Raw genomic sequence first — 12,949 nt, forward strand, 5'->3', positions numbered from 1 at the left:
GTTGATATTTGGAGAGATTTACGGGTCACTTCCTGTTGATATTTGGGGCATTTATAGGTCACTTCCTGTTGATATTTTGGGGGTTTTTACAGGTCACTTCCTGTTGATATTTTGGGGCATTTATGGGTCACTTCCTGTAGATATTTGGGTCATTTACCAGTCACGTCGTGTTGATTTTTGGGCATTTACGGGTTACTTCTTGTTAATTTCTGGGGGCATTTTCAGGTCACTTCCTGTTGATTTTGGGGCATTTACAGGTCACTTCCTGTTGATATTTTTGGGGATTTATGGGTCACTTTATGTCGATGTTTTGGGGGATTTACCGGTCACTTTCCGCTAATATTTGCATCACTTACTGTTGAGTTTGGGGCATTTACGTGTCACTTCCTGTTGATATTTGGGGCATTTACAGGTCACTTCCTGTTGATATTTTGGTGGTTTTACAGGTCACTTCCTGTTGATATTTTGGGGCATTTATGGGTCACTTCCTGTTGATGTTTGGGTCATTTACCAGTCATGTCGTGTTGATTTTTGGGCATTTACGGGTCACTTCTTGTTGATTTCTGGGGGCATTTTCAGGTCACTTCCTGTTGATTTTGGGGCATTTACAGGTCACTAATTCAGAATTTTGAAATATCTTTCCTCAAAAAAAAAAAAATAGATGGAAGTCAACTCATGCATCTGCAGGTTCCATGAGGGGAAAAAAACAGGATTTAGCAAGGGTTATAGATATTAGATCGATTATTACACATATTTTTTTTTCTTTTTTACAAATTTGAAAAAAAGGTTTTATTAAGACCATTTTTTTTGCAAATTTTGTGATTCTCTGACAATTGCTTCATATTGCAAGCATTAAAGGGTTAAGGGTCACTTCCTGTTGATTCTGGGGCATTTACAGGTCACTTCCTGTTTATATTTTGGGGCATTTAAGGGTCACTTCCTGCTAATATTTGGGTCATTTACGAGTCACTTCCTGTTAATATTGGGACATTTACAGGTCACTTCCTGTTAATATTTGGGAGCATTTACGGGTCACTTCCTGTTGGTACTTGGGGATGTTCACGGGTCACTTCCTCTTGACTTTTGGGTCATTTATGACCTACTTCGTGTGGATTTTTGGGCATTTATGGGTCACTTCCTGTTGATATTTGGAGGCATTTACAGGTCACTTCCTGTTGATATTTGGGGGGATTTAAGAGTCACTTCCTGTTGACATTTGAGTCATTTACCAGTCACTTTTTGTTGATATTTAGGTCATTTCCTGTGGATTTTGGGGCATTTACTGGTCACTTCCTGTTAGTATTCGGGGGCATTCACGGGTCACTTGCTGTTGACATTTTGGGTGATTTACGGGTCACTTTATGCTAATGTTTGGGTCATTTACAAGTCACTTCTGTTGATATTTGAGTCATTTGCGAGTCACTTCCTGTTGTATTTAGGGGCATTTACAGGTAACTTCCTTTGGATTTTGCGGGATTTATGGGTCACTTCCTGCTTATATTTGGGTCATTTATATATCACTTCCTGTTAATATTTAGGGGCATCTACAGTTCACTTCCTTTTAATTTTGGGGCATATACTGGCCACTTCCTGTTATATCTGGGGGCATTTACGGGTCACTTCCTGTTTCTATTTGGAAGCATTTGAGTCACTGCCTGTTGATATTTTGGATGACTGAAAAGGAAGTGCCTCCAGAATGTCCCCAAATGAATAGGAAGCAACTCAAAACTAACAGGAAGTGTCCACAAAAGACTGGCTGATAATGCACTGGTTTCAGTGCCATTGACGGCCCTAGACGTCCAATCCAATCAAAACTAATTGGATGTCCAGCACCAGCTAACGTAGACGCTCTTCTGATGAAAGATTGCATTGTATTGTATGGACGGTATCCCTGTGGCGAAACCCAATCTGGGTGCAGCTCCAACAACGGAACCTCCTTCCGGAACATCTGCACCTTACATGAGATGATCTCGGTGTCTAGCCGACGCTCGGGGGGCGCGGTCGCAGCTGCGTCCGACCGCCCCCAGATGTCGCCGATAGCGTTTGATCCCGTCGCGCCGAGGGCCCGCCGGGCTCGGCGAGGGCCCGAAGGAAGCTCGGCGAGCCTCTCGGAGGAACCTGCGGTGCGCCAAAAGTGTCTTCAGATGCGAAAAAAAGGAGCCTCAGCTCTTGGAAGCGAACCGAGCTGGGCCGCAAACATTGTAATAGAAGCACTAAACACTTCAGTTTGATATACAGGCTAACCTCGTGACTTACATCGGTGCGCCTTAAAATAAAGGCTTGCCGACCATATGCGCACGAGATGAAGATTCCTAACGCCGGCCTGCCTTTTATGCAGCCGCCGTTAAGTTGGACGGCTATGATATTTTCAGAGGAGGAGGCAGGAGTGAAATGGGGGCGTGTCTGGCCATTCGTCACAGCAAAGCGCTATTTCAAAGTTGCGCTCTAATGACTGTCATGTTGTTTTCATCAAATAGCCCTGAGGTAAAATGGCTGACGAGTGATGACGCCCGGACGCATTTGCGGACAACGTATATCTCATTTATATGTACAGACATGCAGTGCTTAATTTGTAAATCATAAGGGTGCCGGAACGCAAAGTACATATAACAGCGCAGAGATGACTAGACTGGCACAGGTCCCGGAACATATGCAGAAAATGGTGCTGAAAAAATGCCCACTTGCCATACAAGCCTCAAATTCAGATAATATCCATGGTATAAATGTTATGACAACAATTTACAATTATTTAGGCTATACTAGCACAGCGCGGGAAATTGCCCACAAAACCACAGATGGGACTTACAGTAAACAGTCAGCAGTTTCTCCCCAAAAAAATCTGAGATTACAATAAGTAACACAAACCAATTCTTTTGCAAGTTTCATCACCCCATCTTCTGTGGCCCTGAAGTTCCCAACCTTACAAATTGTGCAGTCCAAACCCGAATTTCCTACTAGGGTACTAGCCTGTTGGTGGTCCACCTGGCTGACTGGTGGCGCTGTACCTGGCCCCCACTCCGGGTGGCACTGAACCTGACCGGGTGCTGCCACGGTAGCAGCCTCCTGCCCCGGCTTGGCTGGCTGTCCGTAAACCTGGCTCGCTGCTACAGCGCTAGCCTCGTAGTGCACCCATTAGCATGATCATTGGCAGTTATTGCTTTTCTGCCTCGTTTTGAAACCTCTTCCTTCTTTTTGGAAAAAAGACAGTAAATGCAACTGTCTTTTTAGCATGTTGAAATATTGTTTGATCCTGGCTGCTTGCTCCCCAGATGCCGCAAATTTCCCAATTTTTTTTTTTTTTTTTTTGAATGTCACACGAGAGGTGCCGGATCTGCCCAAATAAGTCCCGGAACACAGGGAGGCCAAAATCAAGAGGTGCCGGATCCTGTTCTGTCAGGATCCGGCACAAATTAGCCCATTTAGACATGGTAAGAACAGGGGTGGGTATCAAACGTACATACGTTGTAGTTCATCCAAACCGTACATAAGTACAACTGTACGCATGCTTTTATTTTTACATTAGTGCCGTAAAAAAGGAGAGTCTGTCAATGGCAGCCAATAAATACACAAAGAAGTGACCCCCAAAATTCCCCAAAACCAGTAGGCAATGATCCGAAATCTGGAGGAAGTTACCCAGAAATGCCCAAATATCTACAGGAAGTGACCTGTAAATGCCCTATAAGTGAGCTAAAAATGCCTCAAAATCAACAGGAAGTGACCAATGAAATCGAAGTGGCCCAGGAATGTCTAAAATCAACAGGATCTGATCCAAAATGTACAGGAAGTGGCCCTGAAATTCACCAGCATGTACAGGAAATGACCTTAACTACACCAAAACCAAAAGGAAGTGACCTAAAATCAACAGGAAGTTACCCAGAAATGCCCTAAAATCAACAGGAGGTGACCAATGAACAGGAAGTGGCCTGTAAATGTCCTTAAGGTTACCTAGAAATGCCCTGAGATACCCAAAATAAATAGGAAGTGACCTAGAAATGCCTCAAAATCAACAGGAAGTGACCAATGAACAGGAAATTGCCCAGAAACGTCTAAAATCAAGAGGAAATGATCCAAAATGTACAGGAAGTGGCCCTGAAATACCCCCGCATGTACAGGCAGTGACCTTAATTACATTAAAACCAAAAGGAAGTGACCTGAAATAGACAGGAAGTTACCTCGAAAGGCCCCAAAATCATCAGGAAGTGACCAAGGAACAGAAAGTGACATGTAAAAGCCCTAAAAGTTACTTAGAAATGCCCTGACATACACCAAAATGTACAGGAAGGGACCTGTAATTACCCCCAAACCAAAAAGGAAGTGACCCAAAATAAACAGGAAGTTACCTAGAAATGCCCAAAAATCAACAGGAAGTGACCATTGAACAGGAAGTGGCCCATAAATGTCCTAAAAGTTACCCAGAAATGCCCTGACATAACCCGAAATGTACAGGAAGTGACCCATTATTACCCGAAGACCAAAAGGAAGTCATCATCTGAAATAAACAGGAAGTTACCCGAAAATCAACAGGAAGTGACCAATGAACACGAATTGGCCCATTGATGTCCCTAGAATTTTCCTAGAAATGCCCTCACATAACCCAAAATGTACAGGAAGTGGCCCGTAATAACTCCATAAACCAAAAGGAAGTGACCCAAGGTAAACAGGAAGTTGCCAAGAAATTCTCCAAAATCAACAGGAAGTGACACGTAAAAGCCCTAAAAGCCCCCCATTCACTGCAAAATATACCCTTTTACAGTAAAATAGACCCAAAAGGGTGCCATTTGTTTGTGGTACATTTGCGCTAATTGTTGGGACACCCCTCTGTCATTGAGATAGTTGGTACGCTCCGTCAGCTGCGACTGAAGGGCTACGATTGACATCATCACTCGAAATTAATATCTCAAGTCCCCCATTTACCGCAAAATGGACCCGAAGGGGGGCCATTTGTTTGTGCTACGTTTGCGTAAGTTGTTGGAACACCCCTCTGTTATTCTGAGAGTTGGTATCCTCCGTCAGCCGTGACCAAAGTGCTATGATTTACGCCATGACTCAAAATTAATATCTCAAGCCTCCCATTTCCTCTAAAATGGACCCAAAAAAGTGCCATCATTGTGTGCCACGTTCGCGCTAATTGTTGGGACACCCCTCTGTTATTCAGAGAGTTGGTACGCTCCGTCAGCCGCGGGAGTTGGATACGGAAAAGCTGCGAATGACGTCATCATTCGAAATTAATATCTCAATTTCCCCTTTCACAGTAAAATAGACCCGAAAGTGTGCCATTTGTTTGTGCTACGTTTGCGCTAATTGTTGGGACACCCCTCTGTTATTGAGAGAGTTGGTACACTCCGTCAGCCGCGACCGAAGGGCTACAATTGACGTCATCACTCGAAATTAACATCAGAATCCCCCCATTTACAGCAAAATGGACCCGAACCGGTGCCATTTATTTGTGCTGCATTTGCGCTAATTCTTGGGACACCCCTCTGTTATTGAGGTAGTTGGTACGCTCCGTCAGCCGCGACCGAAGGGCTACGATTAACATCATCACTCGAAATTAATATCTCAAGTTCCCCATTCACCGCAAAATGGACCCGAAGGGGGTCCATTTGTTTGTGCTACATTTGCGCAAGTTGTTGGGACACCCCTCTGTTATTCTGAGAGTTGGTATGCTCCGTCAGCCGTGACCGAAGTGCTATAATTTACGCCATCACTCAAAATGAATATCTTAAGCCCCCCCATTTACTCTAAAATTGACCCAAAAAAGTGCCATTATTGTGTGCCACGTTCGCGCTAATTGTTGGGACACCCCTCTGTTATTCAGAGAGTTGGTACGCTCCGTCAGCCACGGGAGTTGGATACGGAAAAGCTGCGAATGACGTCATCATTCGAAATTAATATCTCAATTTCCCCTTTTACAGTAAAATAGACCCGAAAGGGTGCCATTTGTTTGTGCTATGTTTGCGCTAATTGTTGGGACACCCCTCTGTTATTGAGAGAGTTGGTATACTCCGTCAGCCGCGATCGAAGGGCTACAATTGACGTCATCACTCGAAATTAATATCTGAATCCCCCCATTTACAGCAAAATGGACCCGAACCGGTGCCATTTATTTGTGCTGCATTTGCGCTAATTCTTGGGACACCCCTCTGTTATTGAGGTAGTTGGTACGCTCCGTCAGCCACGACCGAAGGGCTACGATTGACTTAGTCACTCGAAATTATAATCTCAAGCCCCCCATTTACTGCAAAATGGACCCGAAGGGGTGCTGTTTGTTTGTGTTACGTTTGTGCTAGTTGTTAGGACACTCCTCTGTTATTGAGAGAGTTGGTACGCTCTGTTATCGGCGGGAGTTTTATACGGAACAGCTCCGAGTGACATTACAAACACGTACAAACCTAGCACAAACGATTTACATCATTTTTAAAAAATAAATTTGCGTCTGATGGGCTGCCAACGTCACGGAGGTAGCGAACGGTGCTGCTTGTTCATGTCAACAAAAAGTAGTAGGCTAAGAGCTAAAAAAATACAATATTTATGCTTTTCTAAATCAGTCAAGCTAGCTTGTTTGCTAGCTACTTTGGGCTTTCTCTTCCCAGTTGTTTGCAGACAAATCATATAAAATCACACACATTTGGTTGCAGCTTAATGAAATGTGTGGTACGAATACATTTTTTTCCCGCCTGGCTTTCACCCCGGAACGGCCCTTAAAAATAGTTTGAGTTGGTTTGCGCGCCGCAGGCAGATGTGTTTTTATAGCACGCGCAGCTGCGGGCTGTAACTCGCTCTCTACAAGCGGCAGAAACATGGCAGAGCATAGCAAAACGCCAGATGCAAAGCCTCGCCATGTCAATTCCTTGGACTTTCTTAAAATACTGCAAGAAAAATAGGGCTTCCTGGTGTTTTTCTCGCTACGGTTCGAGAATGTTCAAGTCATTGGATGGTAGCAATTATTTTTAATATCTATGTAGTGTTTCTGATTGGATTTTATTGGGGGGAAAGCATGTATTTTCGACTGGATGTGGGCTACACTGACGTCTAGTGGTTAGAAGGGGGAATAGCAGGCAACACAAGGATGTAGGAGAGAAAATGGGAAGTATTATGTTGAAAACTATGAGTTTTATTTTGTGTGGAGGACTTCCTGTAGATATCATGTAACTTCCTGTTGATTTTGGAGCAGTTTAGTTTCACTTTCTGTTCATATTGGGTCACTTCCTGTAGATATGGAGGGGTTTCGGGGTCACTTCCTGTTGATTCGCGGGCACTTCTGGGTCACTTCCTGTTAATTTGGGGGCATTTCAGGGTCATTTCCTGTTCATATTGGGTCACTTCCTGTTGAATTTGGGGCACTTCAGGGTCACTTCCTGTTCATATTGGGTCACTTCCTGTTTATTTTGGGGCAGTACAGGTTGACTTTCTGTTCATATTGGGTCACTTCCTGTTGATTTGAGGGTATTTCAGGGTCATTTCCTGTTCATATTGGGTCACTTCCTGTCGATATTGGGTCATTTCCTTTTGATAATGTGGCATTTCAGGGTCACTTCCTGTTCATATTAAGTCACTTCCTGTTGTTTTGGGGGCGTTTTAGGGTCACTTCCTGTTCACATTGGGTCACTTCCTGTCGATATTGGGTCATTTCCTTTTGATGTTGTGGCATTTCAGGGTCACTTCCTGTTCATATTAGGTCACTTCCTGTTGTTTTGGGGGCGTTTTAGGGTCACTACCTGTTCACATTGGGTCACTTCCTGTCGATATTGGGTCATTTCCTTTTGATGTTGTGGCATTTCAGGGTCACTTCCTGTTTATATTGTGTTATTTCCTGTTGTTTTGGAGCTATTTCAGGGTCACTTTGTAGAGATATTGAGCCACTTCCTGTTGCTTTTGAGGCATTATAGGGTCACTTCCTGTTGATTTTGGGGCAGTTCAGATTCACTTCCTGTTCATATTGGGTCACTTCCTGAAGATATGGAGGGGTTTTGGGGTCACTTCCTATTAATTCAAGGGCATTTAAGGGTCACTTCCTGTTCATATTGGGTCACGTCCCGTAGATATTGGGTCATTTCCTTTTGAATTTGGGGCACTTAAGGGTCACTTCCTGTTCATATTGGGTCACCTCCTGTTTATTTTGGGGCAGTACAGGTTCACTTTCTGTTCATATTGGGTCACTTCCTGTTGATTTGAGGGTATTTCAGGGTCATTTCCTGTTCACATTGGGTCACTTCCTGTCGATATTGGGTCATTTCCTTTTGATGTTGTGGCATTTCAGGGTCACTTCCTGTTCATATTAGGTCACTTCCTGTTGTTTTGGGGGCGTTTTAGGGTCACTTACTGTTCACATTGGGTCACTTCCTGTCGATATTTGGTCATTTCCTTTTGATGTTGTGGCATTTCAGGGTCACTTCCTGTTTATATTGGGTTATTTCCTGTCGTTTTGGAGCTATTTCAGGGTCACTTTGTAGAGATATCGAGTCACTTCCTGTTGCTTTTGAGGCATTATAGGGTCACTTCCTGTTGATTTTGGGGCAGTTCAGATTCACTTCCTGTTCATATTGGGTCACTTCCTGAAGATATGGAGGGGTTTTGGGGTCATTTCCTGTTAATTCACGGGCATTTCAGGGTCACTTCCTGTTCATATTGGGTCACGTCCCGTAGATATTGGGTCATTTCCTTTTGATTTTGGGGCATTTCAGGGTCACTTCCTGTTTAGATTAGGTCACTTCCTATTGTTTTCGGGGCATTTTAGGGCCACTTCCTGTTCGTATTAGGTCACTTCCTGTTGTTTTGGGGGTATTTCAGGGTGATTTTGTAGAGAGATCGAGTCACTTCCTGTTGCTTTTAAGGCATTACAGGGTCACTTCCTGTTTATTTTGGGGCAGTTCAGGTTCACTTTCTGTTCATATTAGGTCACTTCCTGTAGATATGGAGGGGTTTTGGCGTCACTTCCTGTTGATTCACGGGCATTTCGTGTTCACTTCCTGTACATATTAGGTCACTTCCTGTTTATTTTGAGGCATTACAAGGTTACTTACTGTTGATTTTGGGGCAGTTCAGATTCACTTCCTGTTCATATTGGGTCACTTCCTGAAGATATGGAGGGGTTTTGGCGTCACTTACTGTTGATTCACGGGCACTTTTGGGTCACTTCCTGTTCATATTGGGTAGCTTCCTGTTGATTTGGGGGCATTTCAGGATCACTTCCTGTTCATATTGGGTCACTTCCTGTAGATATTAGGTCACTTCCTATTGTTTTCGGGGCATTTTAGGGCCACTTCCTGTTCATATTGGGTCACTTCCTGTAGATATTGGGTCATTTCCTTTTGATTTTGGGGTATTTCAGGGTCACTTCCTGTTTATATTAGGTCACTTCCTGTTGTTTTGGGGGCATTTTAGGGTCACTTCCTGTTCATATTAGGGCACTTCCTGTTGTTTTGGGGGCGTTTTAGGGTCATTTTGTAGAGATATCGAGTCACTTCCTGTTGCTTTAAAGCCATTACAGGGTCACTTTCTGTTAATTTTGGGGCAGTTCAGGTTCACTTTCTGTTTTTATTGGGTCACTTCTTGTAGATATGGAGGGGTTTTGGCATCACTTTCTGTTGGTTCGGGGTCATTTGGTGTTCACTTGCTGTACACAATAGGTCACTTCCTGTTCATTTTGAGGCATTCCAGGGTCACTTCCTGTAGAATTGGGTCACTTCCTGTAGATAAGGAGGCGTTTTGGGCTCACTTCTTGTTGATTCAGGGTCACTTATGGGTCACTTCCTGTACATATTAGGTCAATTGCTGTTGATTTTGAGGCATTCCAGGGTCACTTCCTGTTCATATTAGGTCACTTCCTGTTGATTTTGGGGCATTTCAGGGTTACGTCCTGATCATATTGGGTCATTTCCTGTTTATTTTGGGGCAGTACAGGTTTACTTTCTGTTCATATTGGATCACTTCTTATAGATATTGGGTCACTTTCTTTTGATTTTGGCATTTCAGAGTCACGTCCTGTTAATATTAGGTCACTTCCTGTTGTTTTGGGGGCATTTCAGAGTCATCTCCTGTTCATATTGGGTCACTTCCTGTTGATTTGGGGCATTTCAGGGTCTCTTCCTGTTCATATTGGGTCACTTCCTGCTGATCTGGGGGCATTTCAGGGTCACTTCCTGTGGATTTGGGGGCATTTTGGGTTTACTTCCTGTTGATATAGGGTCCTGGGACCTGGGTTGGAAATCAATAGGAGTGAATGGAAATTATGTGCTATTGAAATGAATGGGAAATTTTAACCATTAGAAATGAATGGCTACTTTTTGGGGCAAATTTTGGCCGAAAGGTACGATTTTGGCAAAATCTGAATAGAAATGTTGTGCCCCATGGCGGCGTGATTTTTTTATGAATAAAATATGTGATTTGATGTTAAAGGCCATTGATAAAATAAAAAAATGAATAACATAAAATAACCCATTTGTATGCGTAGTGAGACAGTCAAGCATCCGTATGCGATCACAGGTTAAATGCTTCCCTCTACTGGCTATCTCGTGACTTACAGGCAATTTTCAACTGCAGGCAATAATAATTCCGCACTGCTCTCTACTGGCAAATTCCTAATTTACAGAAGGCTGCCCTCTACTGGCTAACTCTAATTCTGCTGTTATTTAACTGCCATTGCGAACAATAGACACCTAATTTGATGGCGCTAGACGTCCAATTTCAATGGCAACCAGTGAGATAGCAAAAAATGTATAAAAGAAAGCATTTCTAGGTCACTTCCGGTCGATTTTGGAGCAGACCTGGGTCACTTCTTGTTCATTTAAGGCCCCTTTCTGTTGATTTTGGAGCCATTCCAGGTCACTTCCTGTGTATTTTGGCGCATACCTAGGTCACTTCCTGTTTGGACAATTTCCTGTTGATTTTTAGAGCATACCTATGTCACTTCCTGTTCATCCTGGGCCACTTTCTGTTCAATTTACCCACTCCAGGCCACTTCCTGTTGATTTTGGGTCATTTCCTGTTTATTTTGGAGCCATTTCAGGTCACTTCGGATTCATTTTGGGCCATTTCCTGTGTATTTAGGCGCATACCTAGGTCACTTCCTGTTTGGACAATTTCCTGTTGATTTTTACAGCATACCCAGGTCACTTCCTGTTCATCCTGGGCCACTTTCTGTTCAATTTAGCCATTCCAGGCCACTTCCTGTTCATTTCGGGCCATTTCCTGTTGAATTTGGCGCTTTCATGGGTCACTTCCTATTCATATTGGGCCACTTTCTATTCGATTTAGCCATTCCAGGTCACTTCCTGTTCATTTTGGGCCGTTTCCTATCAATTTTGAAAGCATACCTGTGTCACTTCCTGTTCATATTGGGCCAGTTTTTGTTCAATATACCCATTCAGGCCACATTCCAGAGCACTTCCAGTTCATTTTGGGCCATTTCCTCTTGATTTGGGAGAATAGCTGGGTAACTTCCTGTTGATTTTGGGTCACTTCCTGTTAGTTTTGTGTCACTTCCTGTCATATTTTGGGTGAAAAATAATGACAAAAGTAAATAAACAAATGATAAAAATAAAAATAACAAAAAAATAATCAAAAATAATCAAAAATATTTTTGTGGGACGAATCAGTTATTGTAGTTTGTTTGCTTATGATATATGTTTTTAATATTATTGGGGGGGAAAAGTATACAAAAAGTACAGTACACAAGTATATAAGAAAGTCATTTGATAATTTGAGGGAGAAAAAATGTACAATTTAAACGAACTGCCAACATAAAACAACACGATAGCGAGAGGTGAAGAAAAGGGCGGAGCTTGTGGCTAACGACCAATGGGTTGGTGTTTCTCCTTGACGTACCCGGAAGTAGGAAGTGAAGCGTTGGACCGGGCTCCCTCCAACAAGTTTTCTCCCTCGCTCGCTCGCTGCTCAAATGGCGGCCGAGCGGACGTTGTGGTCCCCGTGGACCAGTACGGTCCTCCTGCTGGCGCTGTCCGGACTCCTCGAACCCCGCTGCGCACTATCGGAACCGGGCAAATGGGTTGTGAACGTGGACAACGTGAGTCTTTCGCCGACGCTTGCCCTACGGCAACGAGCAACCGTCTCTGTGTTTTCCAGGAAACTTTGAGGAAGCACAACCTTTTCGTCTTCGCTAAAACGCTCTTCAACAACAGCGTCATCCATCTTAAATGTACGCACGCCTAAAAAAGACAAGTCAACTCGCATCCCAACGCGGACTATTTGAGTTTCACGCGTTCTCTGCGTGTGTGTTTGTTTATATTTGACGGTGCAGTGGCGGGCCAGAGCTGCAACTCGTCTTTTCCAGTGCGCCTGAACGTCTCTTGGTACCTGAGGAGCTCTCGTTGCTACGATGAAGTCTTCAGTCTGGACGTAAGTGAGATGCGTTCACGTGTTGTATTTTTTATCTCCGCTGAAATGGCACTTAAAAAACATAACAAACAGAAAAGTCAGTGTTGAGAAATAGTAATAAATGATACATACATGAAAACATGGTATTGATTTGGATAAAAATACTGAATAAAGAAAATTAAATGTAATACTTAAGTACATGAAAATAACAAAAATGTATAGAAAGTTCATTTGAATAAGACAACAAAATAATGGAAAATCCTAAAAAATCGATAAAAATAAAAGTGTATTTCAGAAATGTAAGTAAAAATAAAACATTTTAAAATGAATTCAAAATAAAATGTTGGAAATTATTTAATCAAAATATTTTGAATTAAAACGGGGTGGGGGGGGGGTAAAAATGTCTAAAATTGTGAAGTAAAATTAATGACATTTTTAAAATTAATTATTCCATGTCTTTTATTTCTTCAAAATTGAAAAAAACATTTTGACCATTTTTTTTGTTTTAATAATTTCTAAATTCAAGCCATATTTTTAATTTTCTGTGGTGTTGTTTTTTTTTTAAACAGTACTATTTTTTATGTCCTTAACTCATTTGCTCCCGGAACCGTAT

The 12,949-nt window shown here is 42.8% G+C and overlaps 1 protein-coding gene across 3 annotated transcripts in view; it reads left to right on the forward strand.

Moving 5' to 3' along the window:
• The first annotated feature begins 11,795 nt into the window (after nt 1–11,795).
• Nucleotides 11,796–12,949, forward strand: part of zgc:162698 (Transmembrane protein 87A-like) — a 33,258-nt gene continuing 32,104 nt past the window's right edge. Inside the window, exons 1-3 of one of the 3 annotated variants that reach the window (XM_057839053.1) lie at nt 11,796–12,025; nt 12,085–12,157; nt 12,260–12,357. In XM_057839053.1, the coding sequence (XP_057695036.1) occupies nt 11,900–12,025; nt 12,085–12,157; nt 12,260–12,357 (297 nt within the window). In that variant the 5' untranslated portion in view covers nt 11,796–11,899. The remainder of the gene's footprint in view (nt 12,026–12,084; nt 12,158–12,259; nt 12,358–12,949) is intronic. The other 2 variants (XM_057839052.1, XM_057839051.1) reach the window with 2 other exon arrangements.

The sequence above is a fragment of the Corythoichthys intestinalis genome, chromosome 6 (assembly GCF_030265065.1).
Source record: "Corythoichthys intestinalis isolate RoL2023-P3 chromosome 6, ASM3026506v1, whole genome shotgun sequence".
In the NCBI taxonomy this organism is placed as follows: Eukaryota; Metazoa; Chordata; class Actinopteri; order Syngnathiformes; family Syngnathidae; genus Corythoichthys; species Corythoichthys intestinalis.